General features: G+C 50.0%; 1 protein-coding gene across 1 annotated transcript in view; it reads right to left on the reverse strand.

Annotated features, from left to right (window-relative positions):
• Positions 1-13,562, reverse strand: part of ACP7 (acid phosphatase 7, tartrate resistant (putative)) — a 15,061-nt gene extending 1,499 nt beyond the window's left edge. The window contains exons 1-11 of the mRNA XM_035023572.1: positions 13,442-13,562; positions 6,404-6,604; positions 5,912-6,094; positions 4,880-5,003; positions 4,589-4,651; positions 4,386-4,500; positions 4,187-4,294; positions 4,035-4,092; positions 3,857-3,924; positions 3,676-3,747; positions 583-720 (exon numbers count right to left, since the gene is read on the reverse strand). Coding sequence (XP_034879463.1) covers positions 583-720; positions 3,676-3,747; positions 3,857-3,924; positions 4,035-4,092; positions 4,187-4,294; positions 4,386-4,500; positions 4,589-4,651; positions 4,880-5,003; positions 5,912-6,094; positions 6,404-6,604; positions 13,442-13,562 — 1,251 coding nt within the window. The remainder of the gene's footprint in view (positions 1-582; positions 721-3,675; positions 3,748-3,856; positions 3,925-4,034; positions 4,093-4,186; positions 4,295-4,385; positions 4,501-4,588; positions 4,652-4,879; positions 5,004-5,911; positions 6,095-6,403; positions 6,605-13,441) is intronic.
• Between the last annotated feature and the right edge of the window lie 2,780 nt (positions 13,563-16,342).

Below are 16,342 nucleotides of genomic sequence, written 5' to 3' on the forward strand. Positions count from 1 at the left end.
AGGGGCGCCTGGGTGGCTCAGTGGGTTAAGCGGCTGCCTTCGGCTCAGGTCATGATCCTGGAGTCCCAGGATCGAGTCCCGCATCAGGCTCCCTGCTCGGCAGGGAGTCTGCTTCTCCCTCTGATCCTCCTCCCTCTCATGCTCTGTCTCTCTCATTCTTTCTATCTCAAATAAATAAATAAAATCTTTAAAAAAAATACAATAAAATTACAATGGCAAAAATAAAGAAAGGTGAGCCATGATTATTTAGGTCCTTCTAACCTTGGGCCACTTCTGCCCAGCACACATCATACTGGTTTCCCTCCACCTGCTCCCACCACCGGCCTTTTTCATGCTTTGGAAACTGTTCTCAGCACTTTATATATTACAGGTCAAGCAACTATTATCATCCCCTTTAACAGATGGGAAAGTTGTGTCTCAGAGAGTTGAAATAAGTCGCTCGAAGTCAGCCAGCTGGTAAGTAGCAGAGGCGGGATTTGAACCCAGGATTTCCGGCTCTGGAGTCCATGCTTTTAACCACTCAGCTCCAGAACCCGCTGGGCCCGGTTACTCGGGCAGGTGATCGGGCCACCGCTCACTGACCTGGTCGTCTGACACCTGCTGGATGTGCACGTGGGTCCCGTTGAGGATTTGTAGCCGCGTGTATCCGTACTCCTTCACGCGCACGGCGCTCCAGGGCCTCGGGAAGAGGGAGAAGAGGGTCAGCCGCTCCTCACAGCCCTGCCAGACAGAATCCTTTAGACCCAGGGCTGGGGTGGGTGGAGGACCCACAAGGAGCAGAAACAACCTCCCAGGCCAGGACCCTGAGGCCTCCAAGGAAGACAAAGTCTGTTAAGCCTTGATCTCACTAAGACTTCTAGAAAAGTGCATGGTTGTGAGAGACTGCCCACTGCGGCATTTTCTGTAAGAGCCCTAAGCTGGAAGGCACCCAAATGCCCATCAGTGGGGGTCAGTTAAATAAATCATAGCGTGGCCATCACAAAGCAAGGTGTTGGTGGCCACGATGTACAGTAAAAGGGAAAACGCAATTGGAAGAATGGACAAAACCGGGGCACCTCAACACTGGCCGTGCCGTAGACCCTCCGAGAAAGTTTTTTTTTTTTTTTAAAGATTTTATTTATTTATTTGAGAGAGAGAGAATGAGAGAGAGCATGAGAGGGGGGAGGGTCAGAGGACGAAGCAGACTCCCTGCCGAGCAGGGAGCCCGATGCGGGACTCGATCCAGGGACTCCAGGATCATGACCTGAGCTGAAGGCATTAACCTTAACCGCTTAACCAACTAAGCCACCCAGGCGCCCCCAAGAAAGCTTTTTAAGTCACCAGTGCCTGGGGGAGAGCGATTGCTCAGCCTTGCAGGAGATACGCCCGGCGACATGAGCAGAGACCATGCGGGACCTTGAAAAATCACCCTTTTGCACCCATCATTGGAATCATTAATGGAAGCAAGAATCATCAATAGGTGGTAAAACTCACGGTGAAAGTCTGAGGAATCGCCAGATAATGGCATAGTCCCAAATGATCTCTCCAGGAGAAATAATATATTAATAATCATTAATTATACATAATATAACAATATTAAAAATATTAATAATATGATAATAGCTGTGACAAATAAGAAGATAAAATAGAGATTAAAACAGATGTGGTTGGGGCGCCTGGGTGGCTCAGTCGGTTGAGCATCTGACTCTTGATTTCGGCTCAGGTCATGATCTCAGGGTCATGGGATTGAGCTCTGTGTGGGGCTCCTCGCTGGGTGTGGGGCCTGTTCCAGGATTCTTTCTCCCTCTGTCCCTTCCCTTCCTGCTCACATGCGTCCACGAGCTGTTTCTCTCTCTCTCTCTCTCTCTCTCTCTCTCAAAAACAAACAAAACATAACAAAAAGAGATGTGGTTAAATGTTCATGTTTGGGAAACATTGTTAAAGGGGATATGGAAAGTCTTTGTATTTTTGCAACTTTTCTGTAAGTCTGAAATAATTTCAAAATTTGAAAATGAAGGAAAACTAATCTGTGCTGATTAAAGTTCAGAATAGCGATCACCCAGGGGGTGTGAGGCGCCATCTGGTGCTGATAACATTCTATTTCCTGCTCCAGGTGGTGGCTACCTGGGCCACTGCCAGGGTCCCGTTCTCAGAGATTCTGGTGTTTGTTCTGGAATGGGGCCCAGACGCCGGAGTTTTAAAACTTCCCCATGTAATGTCCACCAAAGTTGAGAACCCCTAGGGGATGAAGCATGATCCAAGTTGTTTTTTTTGTTTTGTTTTGTTTTGTTTTTAAAGATTTTATTTATTTATTTGACAGAGAGAGACACAGCGAGAGAGGGAACCCAAGCAGGGGGAGTGGGAGAGGGAGAAGCAGGCTCCCCGCAGAGCAGGGAGCCTGATGCGGGACTTGATTCCAGGACCCTGGGATCATGACCTGAGCCAAAGGCAGACACTTAACTGCCTGAGCCACCCAGGCACCCTGTGCACTGTTTGAGTTTTTATCACAAGTGTTTCTTACTTTGATCTTACTAATTTATAAGAACCAGCTTAAGAAATAAGCCCTCTCTCCTTGCAGAAGTGAGTGATTCCAAGGCAGACAGGGAAAGGGCAGGGAAACGCAAGAGGATTCTTGGAACACCCCATAGGGTCAAAAAATAAGGAAGAGCTCACAAAATGACAGGGGCACTCGAAAGAAAACACAGGCCCTGACCCGAAGAGTTCCCAGTGGCCCAAACTGGAGCAAGGTGATCAACAGCATAAATCACAGTCATATCGGTTTATCGCCCACAGGATACAATAATTACCCATGAGTCCACACTGGTATAAATCAATAACGAACTACATAAATGGAACCGAGGGGATGACTCTTCCTCATGAGAGATTCTAATTAATAAATCTAGGAGGAATGAGGGAAATAGAAACTTCCCATTAGAACACCTCAGTAATAATTGTTGCAGGCAGGACGCACTGGAGGATTCAAAAATCAGTGCGTGAAAGTTTGAGGAGTGCTGGGAGATTTGCATGGCCGAAAGGTATCTCCCTGAAGTTACTTATTAATTAGAAAGGGAAATATAATAGCTTTACAGTGGAGGAAACCCGCAGACACCTCCTTAACCAGGTGATTCAGAGACACATGGACGGCAGGAGCCCCGGGTCCGATGCACCGAGGAGAACACATCACTTCTGTGATCATCTTGCCCGAAATGCATAACCTGAATCTCAGCAAAATGACACATAAACCCAGACCACGGGGCCTTCTGCAAAACAACTGGCCAGGAGTTTTCTAAAATGTGCAGGATGAAAGACTCTGGAGACATGATAACTAACTCGAATGTGGGATCCTGGAACAGAAAGCGGTCGTCAGGGAGAAGTTTGGTGGAACATGAATCGAGTCTGGAGTTCAGTGGCAGTGATGATAATAAGAAGCCGTCTGTCTTTGGATCCATCTGGTAAACTTGAGCAAGCCCCCCCCAACCCCTGCCACCTGTTGAGCCTGAGACTGAACGAGTATTTGACTGCCTGAGCCTCTGTTTCCACATCTGTACAATGGGCCTGCAACTAGGGCTACCTAAGCTCTCTGGGCGGAGTGTTGGTGACAGCAGCCGTATAAACACCTGGCCCCCCAGGCAGGCATAAGAGGCAGTAAAAATCAAGAGGCAAGAAGCCAAAGGCACCCTTCCCCGTGGTGCTCACGGCAGATCCTGTGATGATGTGGACCGGGCCTCGAGGGTTGGTGTAGGGCATCTCTCGGCTGCCATTAAATACCTGGAGACAGGGACAAGGGGGAAGAGCGTGTCACACCAGGCCAAACCCCAGGTGTCCAAGGGTCCACCGACACCAGCCACATGGGCCCTCGGCCTTCCCTGAGCCTCACCTGGTAGTCGTAAATGGGCCACAGGCGTTCGTAGGAGTGCTCATGAGCCCACAGCTGCAGGTCGACCCCTGAGACAGAACAAGTTGGGGTCAAGCTGTTTGATCCTGGAGAGGTTGGGCGGGGCGGTGGGGGGAGGGCGGGCTGGGTCCTGGGGCTGGAAGTCCCCCAGGTCACTCACCATATTTGTAGAAAAGATCCTCCAACCCAAAGAACTTGCCACGGAGGCCTTTGCGAACCTGGGCAGGGCGCACAAGGAAGTGAATGGGGACTCAGGCCGCCCCCCTCCCCCTCCTGGCTCTCAGCACCCCGCCTCAGGGAGGGGGTCCTCACCTTGCTTTCATGCCATGTACAGTCATCCAAATCAGCATTGGAACAGTACATGGGCCGGTGGCCCATGGTAATGATCCACGGCCGGGCTGCCCGGTTCTTATTGGCTTTCTAGAGAGAAGAGCCCCGAGTGAGCCCTGGGAGGGGTGGGTGGGGAGGAGAGGCAGGGCAGGGGATTATAGGGGACCTCCACCCATGTTACCTGGAGGTCGCTCTCCAGCCAGTGGAACTGTCTCTCTACCAGGTGGTGACCGTAACTGAGGAAGAAGTATACCTCGGTGGAGAAGGAGATGATGTGCGCAGGGCCCAGATCCCAGCTGGAGGGGTCAGAGGGCGTAGGTCAGAGGTGGGGGTCTCCTTGGCATCTCCCATCCATCCTCCAGTCCTCAGGGTTCCCCAGATTACCTGTACCACAGGCCTTCGTTGTTCCCTGGCATGCTGAAGCGGGCCTTGTAGTTAGAGAAGTTGCTGGGTAAAAGAAAGTGAAAAGGTGGGGAGAGAGTCTGGGTTCCCCGACCCGGCCCCCAACTCCCCACTGCCAGGCCAGGTCTGCCTCCCAGCCCGGCCCCCATCTCCTCTCCTCTTGATACCACTAATGCCCTGCTGCAGGATGAGGGACTAAAGTGAGACACTAAGAAGGACACGTCTGTTTGCACCGGTCAGGCCCTCACCCGCCCTGAAGCCCCAGGCCCTCACTAGCGTTCTTCGTGATTCCCAGGGCACGTCATATAGGGCAGGCTGGCGGCCACAGGTTCGATGAGCCGCATGAACTTGTCCCCGACTCGAGCATTGTCCTGATCCATGTTGTAGGCGAAGTCTCCTGGGGGGGGGGGGGGCGGCAGGGAGAGAGTGAGGACCCAGACCCGGCTCTCCGCTTGCTGGAACCAAGAGACCCAATTGCTCGGCTCTGCAACCCCCAGCCCCGAGCCATCCCGGTTCTGCAATCCCTACCTCACACCCACCCACATGTGCACTTGGAGCTGTTTCCTGAACCTCTGGCCCCTGAGGACCCCGCCTTGAGACTGCCCTGGTCTCCCATGCTCTGATCACACTGGCCCCCATCTCTGCTCACCTTCTTGTCCCCTCCCATGACAACGTTGAGACTGACACGATCTGATACTGGTTTTGTACCAGGCACAGTTCCAAATGCTTTACATACTTGATCACCGGAATCTTCCAAACACCCTCTGAGGTGGATGTTATTATCACCCCACTTCAGATGGGGAAACTGAGGCCCAGAGGGATTAGGTGCTTGCGCAAGGTCACAGGGCTGGTTAGTAAAAATCCAGGAATCAGGCCCTGGGAGTCTGATTCCAGAGTCTGCGGCTGTGAACCATGTCAGCCCCAATCTCCAGCTCCCAAGTGTGTCCCTGTCCCCTGAAGCCACAGCAGCAATGATGGTGACAAGGAATAACGGCACTTACAGCATGCCAAGCCACGTCACCCATGTAGTCATCACGACAGTGCCATGAATTCTGGGGCAGCCTTAGCCCTCATTGTAATAACGCAGAGGACAAAACCAATAACACACACGGCTCTCCGTGTTGGAGCTGGGATTTGCACCTGGGCAGGCTGGTTAACCACAGACACCCTCTCCAGGGCCCGTGTCTCATCGCCTGTCCCTTCAGAACCACACTAACCCCAGCGCGGTGCCCTCGATAGCCCCGGGATCACCTCCCACCCAAGCCCCACCCAACGCCTTCAGGTGCACCCTCGTCAATGCCTCACCCACGTGGAGAACAGCATCGTACATGCCCTGCTGGGTGTCCCTGCGCAGCCGCGGGAAGGCCTTCGGGTTGTCAGCCCCCAGGTCCCCAAACACAGCCAGACGGGGGCTCCAGTGGGGACCATTCTTCAGCGCCCGGAAACGGAACCGACGGCTCCAGCCCTGAGAACTGCCACAGCGGTAAACTGAGGGAAAGGGGAAGGTCACAGTCAGCTAGGAGCACGCCCTGACTGCCTCCTCCCCACCCCGCAATCCATCTTCACTTGGTGGGGGGAGGAAGTGGGGATCGAGGGGTTCCGACCCATGCCCTTCGGTCCACCCCACCCCAGGCCCCAGAGCCTTCCATTCTCATGCCAGAGTCTCATACAATAGGCTGCAGATCAGCAGAGCAGTTACCAGCCCGGCCTGGGCCCCCTGTCAGCGGTGGCTTCTCCTCTATCCCCCACTCCTCTTCCTGCTTCCCCATGAGCACTCGGGCCTGGGGCCCCTCTCACCATACTGGACCCCCGGCAGCAGCTCCCGCAGCGTGACCCGGTGTATGTAGAGCTTCCGCCGGAGAAGGCCCCCATCCACAAAGCGGCTGAAGGTGCCCTGAGCCCGGAGGGGCAGGGGGCCCGTTAGCTGCTGTCCGAACTGCACTTCGGACGGGGTGGGGACCCATGTGGTCCAGGTTACAGTCATGGAGCCCGGCTCACCTGGGGAGAAAGGAGCAGAGCGGGGCCGGGCTGTGAGGCCTGAGCTGGAGCAGGGGAGGATGTGCAGACAGAGCGAGGGGCAAGAGCGAACAGCTCTGGAACACTTAGTAATTAGGGACACGGGTTCTGGAGCTCCCCAGGTGAAACCTCAGCTTTGCCATTTCCAAGCTGCGCTTCCCTGGGCACATCACTTCACCTCTCTGCGCCTTGGTTTCCTTATCTGTAAAGTGGAATAATAATGGTTTCTACTCTAAGGGTTTTTATGAGGCTCAGGAGAATAAATACAAGCAAAGCACTTGGGATGGTGCAGTGAGGATTACATGAGTGAATGGATATTATTCTTACTACGATTATTTACTGCGTGCAGCCCTCATGCCAAACATTTTGCATATATGATATCATTGAGGGGTTATAAACTCAGATGTCTAGAAACCTGCCAGGTAATATAAACGGGGACAAAGGCCGGCTGGAAGGAGTCAGGCAGCAGAGAGTGATGGAGTGTGTAGCAAACCGTAGACTCCGCCCTGTCTTAAAGGGGCTGCCATCGCTCACTGCGGTGTAGCTTCTGCTTCCATGCAGGAAGCAAGGCCAGGGCCCCCAAATCTGTCAACTTCTAGAGTAAGTCTCTATATGGTGGTTTTTATATGCCAGGAACAGAGATAGATAGATAGATAGATAGATAGATAGATAGATAGATAGATAGATCAATCCAAACTTTTTTTTTTTTTAAGATTTTTTATGTATTTATTTGAGAGAGAGAAAGAGCATGAGCCGGGGGAGGGGCAAAGGGAGAGAGACAAGCAGACTCCTCGCTGAGTGCAGAGCCAACCAACAAGGGGCTCGGGGCTCGGGCTCGATCCCAAGACCCTGAGATCATGACCTGAGCTGAAGTCAGACGTTTCACTGACTGAACCACCCAAGCGCCCCAATAAATCCAAACTTTGAAGTGCTAACTCAAAATTCTTAAATGCCAGCAACCACATCAAGGTTTTCAACCCACCACATGGTATAGTCTGATGTTAAGAGCATGCATTCTTGTTCAGGGAACAGGAGAATGCATGTGCACCAGATTCTTCATTGCAGCACTGTTTGTAATCACGACGTATCAGAACTGACCAAAATGCCCACCCACAAGAGAGGGGCCGAATAGGCTATGTAACATCCAGACAGTGGAGCATAAGGGAGCTATCCAAAGAACGAAGACAAGTTCTAGGACCTGCTACGGAATGACATCCAGGACAGCCAGGGAAATTAACAAAGCAAAGTACACAAGAGTATTGACACAAGAGTGTCAATAGGCACCTATTCTTCACTAAGAGGATAGACACAGGTATTTACTCATCTGTATGAAAGAAATACAGGAAGGATACAGCAGAAAAGAAAGACATGGGTTCCTTACATGGGGTTGTTGGGAACGGGGTAGAAAAGGGGAGACAGGTACAGAGCAGGAAAGACCAGGATGGAAAACACTATTTAGTGTTTTTAGTGTAATTGTTTAGTGTAATTCTGACTCTCAGAATTATAATCGTGTTCCATATTTCCTTCACACACACCCAAAATAAACTAACAATTACAATAACAATGTAGGAAGAAGCCAGTATGGAATATAAACACTGACCAATGGATGTAACTTTATTTAAAAAGTAAATAAAGCAACCACACCGAAGGAGTGGGTCACCATGGGATAGGTCTTGACTGGACGCTGTAAGACTATGGCGAAAAGGTACAAACTGCCAGTCATAAAATAAGTAAGTCACAGAGATGAAAAAAGTACAGTAAAGGGAATATAGTCAAGTATATCGTACTAACATGGCATGGTGACAGACGGTGATTTCCCTTACTGTGGTGAGCACCGAGTAATGAAGAAAATTGTCAGATCACTATGAAACTAACATAAAATTTGATGTCAACATGTAATTCAGTAATAAAAAAATGCTTTTAAAAAGACTACAGAGAGGGGCGCCTGGGTGGCTCAGTCGTTAAGCGCCCGCCTTTGGCTCAGGTCATGATCCCGGGGTCCTGGGATCGAGCCCCGCATCGGGCTCCCTGCTCGGTGGGAAGCCTGCTTCTCCCTCTCCCACTCCCCCTGCTTGTGTTCCCTCTCTCGCTGTATCTCTCACTGTCAAATAAATAAAATCTTTAAAAAAAAAAAAAAAGACTACAGAGAAGGGGCACTTGGGTGGCTCAGTTGGTTAAGTGTCTACCTTCAGCTCGGGTCATGATCTTGGGGTCCTGGGATTGAGACCCACGTCGGGCTCCCTGCTCAGCAGGGAGCCTGTTTCTCCCTCCCCTCCCTGCTCATCATCTCTGTCGCTATCTCTGTCTCTCTCTGTCTCTCTCAAATAAATAAATAAAATCTTAAAAAAAAAAAGACTACAGAGAAAAAGGACTGCACATACATGTTGTCACCTAGTAAATGTTCTCACAGGGACACAGGCAAATAATTCTGAAGCTGCTTTATGCCTATACTTGCATTGAACAAATACCTAAGTATACTGTAGAAGTGGGAGGTAGGTTTTGCAATGCTGGAGAAAGAAGTTATAAATAAGGAAAGAAGAAGGCTAAAATAAGCCCGTGATGTTGGACTAGAATCAGAGGTATCAGTATGATCTCATGGTAAGTGCTATATACATACAGATAGATACGGAAACGGAGATATGTGCATGCGCATGTGATACACACACACGTTTGTGAAAGGGCCTGGAAGCTGTGATACCTCGGTAACCACGAGCACACCTAGTGCTCAGATCTTAGTTTCTAAATACCCGTTCTCCTGTGAAAGAAACCAGGGATCCTTGCAGAAGCGGTTGATTCCAAAGACAGGGCAGGAAATACACAAGATAAGCCTGGAATGACATGTGGTGTCAGAAAGTGGGGGAGTGCTCAAGAAATGACAGGGGTTTGTCGAAAGAACACAGATGATCCGAAGGAATTCCAAAAGACCAAATCCAGGACAATTTGAGCCACAAAATAAATAATGATAGTATTGGATATTTAACCCAAGGAATCAAATATCTGTAAGTCTATACTGAAATACATAAATAAATAAGTGAATGGATGGATGGATGGATAGATGGAGGGAAGGGACAGCTTTCCTTACAGTAAAATTTCCATTAGACGGAGAGAAGAATTAGAAAGCCACAAAATCACCATTAGGCAAACACCACGCTAATAATTGCTACAGGCAAGATCCACTGACGTATGCTAAAATCAGTGGGCGAAAGTTCCAAGAGAAACATAATTTGCATGGTCTCGAGGAATCTCCCCCAAGATATTTATTAAGTGCAAAGGGAAGAAGAAAAATCCTATGATGGAGAAACCCAGCAGGCTCCACTGTAACCACACAATGAAGGTCAACATCACCAGTAACAGCAATGAGCTATGTCAACACCGTGAGCTCTCTGATACCAGGCATCGGGGAGGACACAACATCACAGCTCTGATAGTCTTGCCAGAAAAGCACATAACTTCATTCTGATCAGGAGAAAATACCTGACAAACCCCAAATGAGGGCTACCCTACAAAATAACTGCTTGGTACTAAAAAATGTCAAGATCATGAAAGGTAAGGAAAGACTGAGCCACTGGCAGGTTGGAGGTGACTAAGGAGAACAGCTAAATTCTAAATAATGAAATAACCAAGTGGGAAAAACTGCTGATATTCCAACAGGGTCTGTAGTTTAATTAATAGTATATTGTACCAATGTTAATGTCCTGTGGTTTTTCCTTAAAATTTTATTTATTTATTTGAGAGAGAGAGAGAGAAGAGGTGTGTGAGAGAGCATGAGTTGGGGGAGCGGCAGAGGGAGAGGGAGAAGCAGGTTCCCCGCTGAGCAGGGAGCCCAATTTGGGGGCTCCGTTCCAGGACCCTGAGATCAAGACCTAAGCTGTAGGCAGACGCTTAACTGACTGAGCCACCCAGGCACCCAACTTCCTGGTTTTAATAAACACATTGGGGCATCTGGGTGACTCAGTCAGTTAAGTGTCCAATTCTTGATTTCGGCTCAGGTCATGATCTCAGGGTCATGAGGCTGAGTGTGGAGTCTGCTTAAGCTTCTCTCCCTCCCTCTCTCTTTGTCCTTCCCCTCCCCCTGCATGCACATGCGCACTCTCTAAAAAATAAATAAACATACCGTAATTATGTAAGATGCTAACACAACAGTAGGAGAAACCGGGTGAGGGGAATATGGGAGCTCTGTAATATTTTTGTAAATTTTCTGTTAAATCTAAAATTAGTACAAAGTTAAAGTTCTAAAACAAATACCGTGGGCTCTTTGAGCCAGCCTGCCGGGCTACAAATTCTAGACTGTGTGACCCGGGGTCAGACTTTTCATCTCTAGGAGGCTTGGTTTACTCTTCTATAACATGGGAGTAACAACAGAACCTACAGTTTACGATCCAATATGAGGCTAAGTGAGTTATCCCTCTGATGCATTTAGTAGGAGCGGATTTGCTATTCTTACTGCGAAGGCCAAACAAGGGACCCCTTGTCACCTCACTGGATTTCCACAGTAGCACCACGAGATGGGTTTTACTGTCATTCCATTTTATAGAGGTCTCCAGACAAAGGGCCTTGTCCAAGGTCAGTTGGTCAACAAACGCCAAAGCCAGTTCACTCGAGTGGCTTCAGATTCTACAGTGCAACTAACCTTTAAGAAACGATCTTCCTCATAACTGTCAAGGACATAAAGAAAAAAAAAGGCAAAAACAAGAAAAGCCTGAAGAAGAACTGTCACAGATAGGAGGAGACTAGAGATGGCAGCGGGATGAGGTGTGGGATCGTGGATCGGATTAGTGGAAAAATTGGTGAATGACCAAAGTCCATAGTTCAATTAGTGATATAATGCCAATGTTAATTTCTTAGCTTTGATGATGAGTACATAAAACATTGACATTAGGGGAAGCTGGGTGAGGGGGGTACAGGAATTCTGCACTATCTTTGCAACTCTTCCATAAATCTAAAGTTATTTCAAAATAAAAAGCTAAAATTATTTGAAAGACAGACAGAAAGGGCTGTGTGTTGAGTTTGGGTGCAGTATCAGAAAGGAATAGGCACAATTATTTGAAACTCCTTTTAAAATCCTCCTCCCGGGGGGCGCCTGGGTGGCTCAGTCGTTAAGCGTCTGCCTTCGGCACAGGTCATGATCCCAGGGTCCTGGGATCAAGCCCCACATTGGGCTCCCCGCTCTGTGGGAAGTCTGTTCTCCCTCTCCCACTCTTCCTGCTTGTGTTCCCTCTCTCTCTGTGTCTCTGTCAAATAAATAAATAAAATCTTTAAAAATAAAAAATAAGGGGCACCTGGGTGGCTCAGTCGTTAAGCATCTGCCTTCGGCTCAGGTCATGATCCCAGGGTCCTGGGATTGAGCCCCGCATCTGGCTCCCTGCTCAGTGGGAAGCCTGCTTCTCCCTCTCCCACTCCTCCTGCTTGTGTTCCCTCTCTCACTGTGTCTCTGTCAAATAAATAAATAAAATCTTTAAAAATAAAAAATAAGGGGCACCTGGGTGGCTCAGTCGTTAAGCATCTGCCTTCGGCTCAGGTCATGATCCCAGAGTCCTGGGATCGAGCCCCACATCGGGCTCCCTGCTCAGGCGGAAGCCTGCTTCTCCCTCTCCCACTCCCCCTGCTTGTGTTCCCTATCTCACTGTATCTCTTTCTGTCAAATAAATAAATAAAAATCTTTAAAATAAAATAAAATAAAATTCCCCTCCTGGGGCGCCTGGGTGGCTCAGTCAGTTGGGTGTCTGCCTTCGGCTCAGGTCATGGTCCCAGGGTCCTGGGATCAAGCCCCGCATCGGGCTCCCTGCTCGGTGGGCGGCCTGCTTCTCCCTCTCCCACTCCCCCTGCTTGTGTTCCTTCTCTGGCTGTGTCTCTCTCTGTCAAATAAATAAATAAAATCTTTTAAAAAATAAATAAATAAAATAAAATCCTCCTCCCTGTTTCAACCCGGAGTCTGTGTGAGACCAAATTTTCTTCGTATATATCATCCAAAGCAACATATTGAAACAGACAGCAGCGGAAGCAGATGTGGGGAGAATCTGGCTGTCTCCTATTAAGCCAGACATTAAAGAGACTTAAAAAGATGTAAACCAATGCCACTCTTCTCATTAGATGTCTTTTCTTTTGTATAGTAGTTATTTTTCATGCAAAATGCCACTTACCTTAACACAGAATGGATTTATTACTGCTCATTTTAAATGACTTAAAAATGTTTAAATGCCTCAGCTTTAATTTCTAATACGGCAAATATTATGGATATAACTCACATAAACTAAAGCTCCTTGACGTTCTCAATCATCTTTAGCTGCTCAAAGGGACTCTGAGACAAAAATGTGTGGGAACCATGGCTACACTCCATTTCGCCACTTCACAGGTAATATCTCATTTACTCCCCGCTATGAGGCCACACTAGTATCCACCCATTGTCCAGAGGAGGAAGCAGAGGCCAGAGAGGTTAAGTCACTTGCCCACGGTCACACAGCAGGTAAGTAGCAAAGGGAGGATTAAAACCCAGGAAGTTTGGGTCCAGAGGGTCCAGAGTCCAAGGCCTTACCACCACCCTTAGATCAAGGATCAGGAGGCAGCTTTGTGGGGACACTGAGCAAGGACAACAGCAGTCCCCTTCGGAGAACGTTTACTATAGTCTGGGCACCATAATCATTTCCCACAAAGTCAGCTGCACCACTGCTTGGAACCCCCATTTAACCGAGGCAGATAACTGAGGCTCAGGAAGAACAAGCCACCAGCCCAGGGTCCCACAGCAATCCACATGGGATACCTGAGCCCCCAACCCACTGGGCCTCCCTGGGATATGCCCAGGAAGTGGTCCCAGAAACTTACCTGGGTAAGAGAGGTGGACTTGCTCAGGGTCAGCCCTGGGAGCCACTGGGGTCCCCTGGACTCCCAAGGAGGAAATCAGGAGCAGACAGTAGCAGGACCAGCAGGGACAAAGGGGCCGCATGGTAAGGGGACAGTGGGGGGGGGCAGATGGGGAAGGGGAGGGGTCCACAGTAAATCAGATCCCGTCAGGAACAGCACAAAGGGTCTGGGAAGATGGAGAATGGAGGGAGATCGGGCAATGACCGGGGAGGGAGGCAGGATGGCGGGGACGTCTTCAAGGGCGTGATTATCCAGATGCTAGAGAGAAAACAAAAATATTGATCACTACCAACCACCAAATGTTCTGAGACTCTCTGTGTGCTAAGCACTTTGCATAGATTAACTCATGGGAGCCTCACAACATTCCTTTGTGTGGTGGCTGCTCAGATCATCACCGCCATATCACAGATGAGGACAGTGAGCAACAGTGATTCAGTGCACAGCTAGGATGTGATGGAGCCGGGACTGGAAGCCAGGGGTCCTGGTGCCAGAGCCCTAGTTCTTAACCATAGCTCACTCTCAGAGACAGGTTGGGGACTCACTGTAGAAAGTTGTCCTTGGCAACCCCGTCCCCAGCATTCCACCCTGCTCTTAGCAACCCCAGCTTCTTGGCCCTATGGCCTCCATCCCTAGCATTGCCCCCTGCTCTCAGAGCTCATCACTCCCTATTTCCGCCTCCAGCCTTCCATTTTGGTCTTAGTGACCCCAATCCCCCACTGCATCCCCAGGTTCTCCCCCAGAATTCTATCCTACCTGGAGCGGCCCCTTCCCCTCTATCCCCTCCTTGGCATCCCATCCTGCCTTGGTGACCCCAATCTCCCCCAGCCCTGCACCTGCATACCCACTGCCCTTCTCCCCGGCTCCAGTTTGCTCTCCAGCTCCCGGAGGACCTGCCGGGGGCGCCCAGCTGGGCCAGGACCTTCAGCCCGGAGGCTGGGAGCTGGGCAGGGGACTCCCTCCCGGTCCCTGGCTCACCCTCGGGGCGCCACCTGCCCGCACGCGCGCACGTCTGGGGCCACCAATGAGGCGGCGGTATTTATGAGTTTGTAGGCACCCCCGCATCCTGCCGCCCACTTCTGTCCCAGCCCCGGAAGGGCCTGCCTTCTTGAAGTGACAGGCTCCCCAGACAACCGGGGCCCCGGGTCGCACAGGTCCAGCCGGTCCTGGACGCCCCACGCCCACCCGTCCACCTCCCCCCAGGGTGGGGCATGGGAAGGGGGACCCAGGAAGGTTTGGTACGCCGCAGCCGCCGCCTCCAGGGTGACCACCAGATGAGCGCCGGGGACAGGTAAGGCTGAGCTTGTCCCGCAGCCACCCCACCCCGGGACTGCGGAGTCCCCAGGGCACCGACACTGGCCCCCAGCCCCGGTCCTGCCAGATCCCCCGGTACCCAGGTGTGCCAAGCAGCTGGGGCCTGCGACCCAGGGGATTCCCCAATCCCTTCCCGCGGGCTCCTCTTCCTCGAAATTCCTTCCTCCTTCCTCCTTCTCCAAGTTTAGCCCCTGGATTCCTTCCCCCCCCCCCAGAACCCCCACTTCACCCCAAGGCATACTGAAAGCACAAAATCAAAATCCAGGAAAGGCAGTGCTGCTTCTGAGCTGGGCGCCCTAGGCGGGTCACTTAACCTCGCTGAGCCCTGGCTTCTTCACCTGTAAAAGGAAGATAATAATAGTACATACCCTATGGGCTTTTGCGAGGATTAAACCAGATGAGGCATGAAATTTCATGCTGAGAACGTGGCCTGAGTTAGGGCTGGATAAGAATCAGCTTTTTTATTATGATGAATGCCATGAACTCCAGATATTGCCCTGGGGTCTAGGTGGGAGCGAGTGAGAATTTTCCTTAAACCTTCGTGGACTGTTTGAAGCGAGTGAGAATTTTCCTTAAACCTTCGTGGGCTGTTTGAAGGTTGAGAGTGGCTTGCCACACAATATGTTTGGGGGTTCCCCCAGCAGCAGGATAAGTGTGGAGGGTCCAGGTTTTTCATTGTTCTCCTTTCCTGTCGGTAGATAAAATGACCCAACCACTAGGCTTTTGTAAATCAAAGTATAGCAATTCCGGGCGCCTGCGTGGCTCAGATGGTTAAGTGTCTGCCTTCGGCTCAGGTCATGATCTCAGGGTCCTGGGATCGAGTCCCGCGTCGGGCTTCCTGCTCCTTGGGAGCCTGCTTCTCCCTCTGCCTCTCTCTCTCTCTGTCTCTCATGAATCAATCAATCAATCAATCAATCTTTAAAAAAAAGTGTAGCAATTCCTGGGTGCCTGGGTGGCTCAGTCTGTTAAGTGTCTGCCTTCGACTCAGGTCATGATCTCGGGCCTGGATGGAGCCCCGAGTCGGGCTCGCTGCTCAGTGGAGTCGGCTTCTCCTTCTCCCTCTGCCGCTCCTGCTTGTGATCTCTCTCTCTCTCTTTCTCAAACAACAGCAACAACAAAACCCCCACAAAGTATAGCAGTTCCCCTGGTTGGGTACACAGATTTCAGAGACTGACTCTCAATCCAGTGCTACTGAATTATAGATATAGAAATATTTTTCTAAGTTTATTTAAGTACTCTCTACACCGAAGGTGGGACTCGAGCTCAGGACTCCGAGATCAAGGGTCGCATGCTTTTCTGACTGAGCCAGCCAGGCACCCCTAAAAGTATTTTTTTTTAAACAAATTTGTGATGCAGTAAGATATGTGCTTCTTTCTTAATGCATTAAACTTCAAGATCTAGCAACATTCAAAAAATTATGGTAACTCAGAAGTTTCAATGAGTGTATAGATGTTTGAGAGGCCTGAATGACTGCAGTGGGATGTGAAAACATCTTTGATATCTTTTTCTTTCTTTCTTTCTTTCTTTCTTTCTTTCTTTCTTTCTTTCTTT

Source organism: Mirounga leonina, unplaced genomic scaffold (assembly GCF_011800145.1).
Source record: "Mirounga leonina isolate KUSES-001 unplaced genomic scaffold, KU_Mleo_1.0 Mir_177, whole genome shotgun sequence".
Taxonomy (NCBI): domain Eukaryota; kingdom Metazoa; phylum Chordata; class Mammalia; order Carnivora; family Phocidae; genus Mirounga; species Mirounga leonina.